Source organism: Aphis gossypii, chromosome 2 (genome assembly GCF_020184175.1).
Source record: "Aphis gossypii isolate Hap1 chromosome 2, ASM2018417v2, whole genome shotgun sequence".
Taxonomy (NCBI): domain Eukaryota; kingdom Metazoa; phylum Arthropoda; class Insecta; order Hemiptera; family Aphididae; genus Aphis; species Aphis gossypii.
The window spans coordinates 82998968-83006241 of NC_065531.1; the positions used below are offsets into that span (position 1 = coordinate 82998968).

At 27.0% G+C, this 7274-nt stretch overlaps 1 protein-coding gene across 1 annotated transcript; it reads left to right on the forward strand.

The window, feature by feature from the left end:
* Positions 1-207: 207 nt before the first annotated feature.
* On the forward strand, positions 208-5371 carry LOC126550386 (uncharacterized). Its single transcript, XM_050201818.1, has 6 exons — positions 208-1856; positions 2729-2896; positions 3002-3326; positions 3514-4338; positions 4393-4862; positions 5072-5371. Exons 1-6 carry the CDS (start codon positions 1740-1742, stop codon positions 5195-5197), a joined length of 2031 nt encoding a protein of 676 aa, XP_050057775.1. The 5' UTR covers positions 208-1739; the 3' UTR covers positions 5198-5371.
* The last annotated feature ends 1903 nt before the right edge of the window (positions 5372-7274 follow it).

The following is a 7274-nucleotide window of genomic DNA, read 5'->3' on the forward strand; positions in this document are numbered from 1 at the left end:
AATAATAACACTACAAATTATACATTCTAACCACGTTAATTCAAATAATAATAAATTATATACATACGATGTATGATTGTATAATAATTATTATTATTATTGTCAATCGTCGTGAACATGTTATGTTAACAAACATAATAATATTATTATATTATCAATAGATCAGTCAATGCCGCAATAGAATTAGTAGACAGTAGTCAGTAGCAAGGTGACCTTAACCGTTAATTTTCGGTTTGGTTCTATTATTTGTTTTTGAACTTAATTTGCGATAATCGTTAAATCAAGCTATGTTCAAAAAACGGTTATAGATGTAACGTTATAAATTAAATAGTTCACCGAACATTTTACTAGAAAAACGTTAAAATTGTTTATGTTTTTTGAAAATTTCGTATAAAAAACGTTAAAAAAAATTAAAGTTTTTGAACGATGGACTTAATAAACGTTTTTAAGTTATTCGTTCTTGTAAATTTATACAGAAGAACGTTTTGAAATAATACGTTCTTGAACATTTAATGAGAAGATCGTTTTGAAATAATACCTCTTATAATAATTCATAATAATAATATACAGTTTACTACCAAAATGTACAAGAAAATTTGACTGCGCTTATTATATTGCCATCAGAAAACGAAATTCTTCAAACAATTGATAACAAAGTAATTATTAAACAATTTTGTCAAACAAAAGCAAGGAAAAAACTTGTAAATTTTAAATTATAAATAAATTCAAGTATAAAGTTATTCATTAGTTCATTACTATGTACTATGTAGTATGTACTTATATATATTTATTATAACAGGTAAGTACATAAAACATACGTGCAAAACCAGTTTTCGACCAAATCGATTTTTTAATATGGTTGTTATTCAAAAACTAATCACTGTAAATACTTGAAATTTTCACCAAATGTTTATGTCAGTGTTATCTATGTACAGTTAAATTTTCAAAAATTCTTGACTTTTTTTGTTATTTATAGACCATAGAATTTTCGATTTTTATGAGAATTTTTTTTTGAACTGTCGATAAAAAAATTTTGGATGGCCAAAAAAACTTGAAAATTTAATAAAAGGTTCCTTATGAGTTGTTCTTATTGTAGCTAAAAAAAAAATTAAAAATCGTTAGTCACAATTTTTTTTTATAAGCGTTTATTGTTTGACACTAAAACACGTGTGGTCACCCATCTGAGAACTAGTGACACCTGCCAGAAGCCCAGAACACATTTATGACTAAAGCCATACCTACATCGCGTTACACCAGACTACTTTTAAATTTTTGTTTTACGTTCTCTGGAGTCTGGATTATTATACCTATTAGCTTATCGCTATCGTGGTAGATATTAGTTTATACTTTATATATTATATATAACAAACTTAATTGGAAATTGAAAAGTTAAAATATTTGATAATTTTTACATTAGAGCAGGGCAGCAGGTAATAAAAATTGATGTTATTATGTGTCTAGTCTACAATCAGTAAATGCGTTATACACTTTATAATACATATATATTTTATCTATACTTGCTAAATGGATAGTATAATATACAGATAATTAATGTTAAAATTGGACTTATATTTTATGATTCTATTAGGTAGGTACTTCCTTACGTTTTGTAATCTACCTACAGTTAAATATCATTTTTACGTAAAACTGTTTCGTCGTGAGCGTGTGATTCAATTATTAAGTGTTTTCATCAATATTAATATATATTATTTTTTATTATATAATAAACTATAATAACTATGCCAAAAATTATGAATTGTGATAATCCAGTGAGACGGTACTTCAAATATCACGCTGAAGGTGAAAATGCGAACAAATCTATATGCAAAATTCAAAATTGCAATAAAATATTAGCAGTAAGTTTCAATAAAATAACATATATTTATAAATCCATTACCGGTACTAAGTCACTCAAAATCTACAAGTTGTATCTTACAACATTTTACGAGGGGTTTTTTAACGATTATGGATCGATATTAAAAAATGAAAAAATACGTGATTTTTTATTTTTAACAGGCAATTTTTAACATACAATCGTAAAAATAAGTATTATTATTGTAATTTATTATAAGTAAATTATTATTAATAAAGAAAATGGAAGAAATTTGAAGTTTTACTGTAGGTATCTATATTGTAAAAAATAATGTAAAAAATGTCAAAAGTCGTAATTTAAATTTTGGTTTATCGCAGCCATTGGGTATCACTGTATTAATAAATATAACTTAAATATTATATATTAGGTACTTATTTAATATAGGTATTAACAATACTAAATCAAAACCGTAAGTTTAAAAAATTAATATAAATGTATAGTTTATTTCCACAAACGTGCTTTTAAATTTCTATATAGGTATATTTAAAAATAATTTAATTTAATTTATAATAACATTTTTAGAAAAAAAGCTTTACCAGAATTCATTAAAAAATATAGTGGTTACCATATTTTAAAATAAAGAAACGCGTCTTTTTTTGTTTTTTAAATATTCCGTATAATCGATCCATAATCGTTAAAAAAAAATCCGCATAAAGTTGACATAATAGATGTACCCTGTAGCCTATATAATTTAAATTGTAGAATATAAGCACTAAATATATTAAAAAATTTAATATTTTACAATTTAAAATGTGGAAATAATCAAATAAACTATTTACATTTATATTAATTTTTGAACATAACATTATAACCAAACAATGTTCAAAAAACTATTAATATATCTAACACTTTAAGGGTAATCATTTGGGTAATTTGAAGCGTCACTTAAAGGTCTTTCACGCCATAGAATATCAGCAAATATTATTGGAGGAAGATGAAATTAGTACAGATACTACAAATACCGTTTCTATGTCATCGACTTCTTCAAATTCACCTGATTTATTTCCACCAACACAAAAGAGAGTAAGATACTAAGTTATCATCATTATTTTTAAATAATGATGGTATACTTTTATATGTATTATATTGTATTTTGATTATACAAACATTTGTTGTCATATTTTGTAGATGCACAGTGCAGATAAAACAATTAACGTGTCAATAAAACGCCGGGCAGTGATTGACGGCTGTATTGAAATGGTCACAATTAATGGTAGACCCTTAAAGATATTGGAGGACTCTGGTTTTAGAAAAATAGTAGATCCCATTTTTCGATCTTTAGGATTTACTATGAACGCTGATGTTGTGCGCAATCATATTTGTAATCGGGCAAGTTTAGTCCGTAAAGCTATTACTGAACAAATGAAAAAAAAATTTTTTTGTATAAAAATGGACACTGCAACTAGACTTGGTCGTACTATACTTGGCATAAATGTTCAGTTTATTTATGAAGGTAAGTGCTCATAAGTTATTAATATAAAATAAAATAATATTAATTACTAGCTGAATAACCTGCTATATGTATAGTATATATCAGATACTCGTAATTTAGATGACAAATATTATAATATTGTAATATTTATTTTCAAATACCTACTTATCAACTTTTTATTTAGCTCTTGTTCACTCTTTATTTTTAGGAAAAATTATTATTAGGAACCTGGCTACGACAGAAGTTTATCAAACTACATCTATCAACTTAAAATGTATACTTTTAAAAACATTGGAAAGGTACAACTTAAATCCTAAATTTATTTATTCTATTACGACAGACAATGGAGCGAATATGTTGAAAACGGTTTCATTAATTCGTGAAATGAATAGAGATTTCGAGTATTTCGACAATAATGAAGAAATGTCTGAAAATGTGCACAATTTTGAAGATAATCAAGTTCACACAGATGAAGAAAACAGTTATGATGTTTCGGAATGTTCTGATGAAGACAATAATATGATAAACGAACAAGAAAACGAAAATAACCAAGAAACATTGCCTTCAATCATCAACGATTTGGGTGCAGAAGTCCACACATTGGAGGTATTGAGGGGTATGCGATGTGCTGCTCACACCTTACAACTATCGATTCTAGATGTATTTAAAACAGAAAGTATAAAATCAACCATAAACAAATCACGGAGATTGGTGAAGACGTTGAGATTACCAAAAAATTTAGAAGCTCTCAAGAATATGGATTTAAAACGACCTGTAATCGATTGTGTAACTCGGTGGGGATCAACATATGACATGTTAGAAAGTCTATTAAGATGTCAAAATTTTTGTCAAGTTTTTGGTAGACATCAAACGAGATTAAACGTAGACAGTGATTTTTGGACATCTTTAAATGACCTCAAAAATGCCCTTGGACCAGCTAAAATAACTAGTTGTGTATTACAGGCTCAGCAATTATACCCAGGAGATTGTTTACTTTATTGGAAAAAATGCATTATTCACACAAGAAAAATAAGTAGGTACAAAATCTAAGTAGTTGTTTTTTTATTTTATTTTATATATTTTTTAGATTCATTTATTTCAAATAGTATTGCTGAAGCTATGCAAAGACGAGAAACGACTTTATTCGACTGTGATAGTTTCAAGTTGGCTATTTTTTTGGATGGTCGTGTCAATGTTTTATTAGATGAAAATACACTAAGAGAAGCTAAAAATCATTTGATACTATTGTCATCAGAATTACACAACATTGATCCTGTTATTAGAGAAGGGCAATCTGTTTCAAATAATAATATTGAAACAGATGAAGTAGATGACTTAGAGCTTGAACTTCGTGCGGCGGCAGCTGACCGGAGTAGTGGTTTGGTTAGTAATCAAGACCAAGTTGTATTGGATATTCAAAGGGAAATTGTAAATTTTATGCAACTTCCTAGGGAAGATAAAAGTAAAAACATTATGGATATTTGGACAACACTTAAAAAAATGTACCCATTGATGTATGAATGCGCTTTGGTTGCTTTAGCATTACCAACTACACAGGTAACTACAACAATGGTCAATTATTTATATAATAAAAACTAAAAACTATGAATTACGACGAAATATCCTACACTATTAAACTATTTTATAATCTTTGATTTAAGTAATACTCATACATTAGTTCCAAAAATATATAAATATTTGAAATGTTATATAATGTTCATTATAATATTATTATAATACCTATCGCTAATTTTGTTGTTAAATAGGTCACAGTGGAACGTCTTTTTTCCAGTTTAAAATTCATATTGAATGATCAACGAAATAGGATGAACCCCTCTTTACTGGAAGACATAATGGTTGTACGGTCAAACTATTTATTTGACAAAAGTTAATCTACCTACAGTATATATTTATAGTTTTTATTGATTATTATTTATAATTTTTTATAGTATTTATTCATTATTATTTATTTATAGTTCAATTGATTATTATTATTTATTTATATTATTTATTGATTAATATTAATTTACAGTATATATTTATTATTATTGTTAATTAATGTATTATGTTACCTATTATATTATTACTCAATACTCATAATAACTTAATAACTATAATCTATATTATCATCATATTATATCATCTTATATTGTCAAAAATAAATGATCGGCTATTGAGTTTATTTTGACTGAAACTTCTAGGTATATAGCTTTTTGATTCTTTCAAAGTCACATGATGCTGTTAGGGTATATTTATAATCATTATATTAGTTATTATTAAAGATAGGACTAGATGCAATTTAAATTCTAGATTTTTAAATTAAATTACTTATTATTTTAAATAATTTTAAATCCAAAATAGTCAAAATACTCAAAAGATAATTTTAATTCATAACGTTATTTTCAAAGTTCGAAAAACGGTTTAGTTATAACGGTATAGGTTATAACGTTTTTATAATAATTGTTCAAAGAACTTAATAGGTTATAACGTTTTTTTAATAATTGTTCAAAGAACTTAATAGGTTATGACGCTCCTCATGTCAATTCTTTAAAGAACTTTAAAGATTATAACGTTTTTGTATGAAAAAGTTCAGTAAACTTAATAGTTTATAATGTTATATTATATGAAGTACCAATAAACTGAAATAAATAATTAGTTTCGTTCCATTATACTTTGGTTTATGAATAACAATAATGTTCTTTAACCGTTTTTTTGCGTTCCGTTCGGAAACCCTGGTCAGTAGTGCAGTATACCATGCGAAATACGGAAAAAATTTCGTTCATTCCAGAAGTCATTATATTTTATGGTGTGATGTGCATAGGCAAAACCAGATTAGGTTAGGGGATTTCAGCACCCTCAAATAACTTGATTAATTATGTATCTATACAGTAACAGTGCACTGATTTATATTATCAGGCTAATTGCGAACTATACGTATATCATAAGAATAATTAAATTTTCGAACTTGTCACTGTTAAATAACAAAAAATATTTAAAACTGATGATATAATCTTATATAATAAAGCGTGAACAATAGTTCGTTTCACTATGAAAAGAGTGCGCCTCGGTCGCCGTTTTTTCTTCCATGGCCCGCCGCCGTCGTTATCGCGAAAACGGGCGGTTCTCCAACGCCGCCGTCTCGATAACGCGTTTTTCTTAGGTTAGGTTCGATTATTACGCGGGTTTTCGACGATTTTATTATTTTTTCGATTTTTTTTTTTTATTTTTTTTTTTTATCGGCTGTTTGTTATATTAAAATATGTTGTTGTATTTTCAAGTGTACGTTGCTTTGGGAAACGTTATATTAAATAGACAATTAATATTAATATAAGCTTTATTACACACGAACTATATGGAATTATTATACAGGTATATATGATGGCATACTCTTCATTTACATATAACATTGATATGTCTCATAATATAAAAGCCCCTGAAAGAGTTGAGTACAGGTATAGTTAGGTAAGTCAAAGTTGTAATTGCAAATATTCTTAATCATACCTAAGAGTTTCTGTAGGAAATGTTTATGACACTTTTGTTATAGTATTTTATACGTATTTAACGCGTTTTCGATTTTCGCTCGATTATTATGCGGTTTTTCGAAAAATGTTCGCTTTTTTTACGATTTTCATACTTTTCCGAACGTTTTCCGTTCCGTTCCGTGCGTTTTGGGGTCTTCCGAGTACGACGACGTTTTCCTTCGATTTTTTGTTTTTATTCGACTGTTTTTTCCGATCTGTCTGATAATTTGTATATTATAATACAAAATGATGTTGTTTTATATTCAACCGTTGGTTGTTTTTTTTTGCTGTGTGTTTCTAGACGACATTTCACCAAACAATACAATGTTCGTGTAGGTACATGATTATAATATGTTATAAAAATACCTATAGATATGAGTATTTCAACTGTACGTTGCTTTGAGAAACGTTAACGGTTTATTTTGTAGATTTATTATTAAATACGTTA

Coding starts and splice junctions, on each gene's coding strand:
- LOC126550386 (XM_050201818.1), top strand. CDS start 1,740: ATGCCAAAAATTATGAATTGTGATAATCCAGTGAGACGGTACTTCAAA. Junction 3,327..3,513: donor TGTTCAGTTTATTTATGAAG/GTAAGTGCTCAT, acceptor CTTTATTTTTAG/GAAAAATTATTATTAGGAAC. Junction 4,339..4,392: donor TATTCACACAAGAAAAATAA/GTAGGTACAAAA, acceptor TATATTTTTTAG/ATTCATTTATTTCAAATAGT.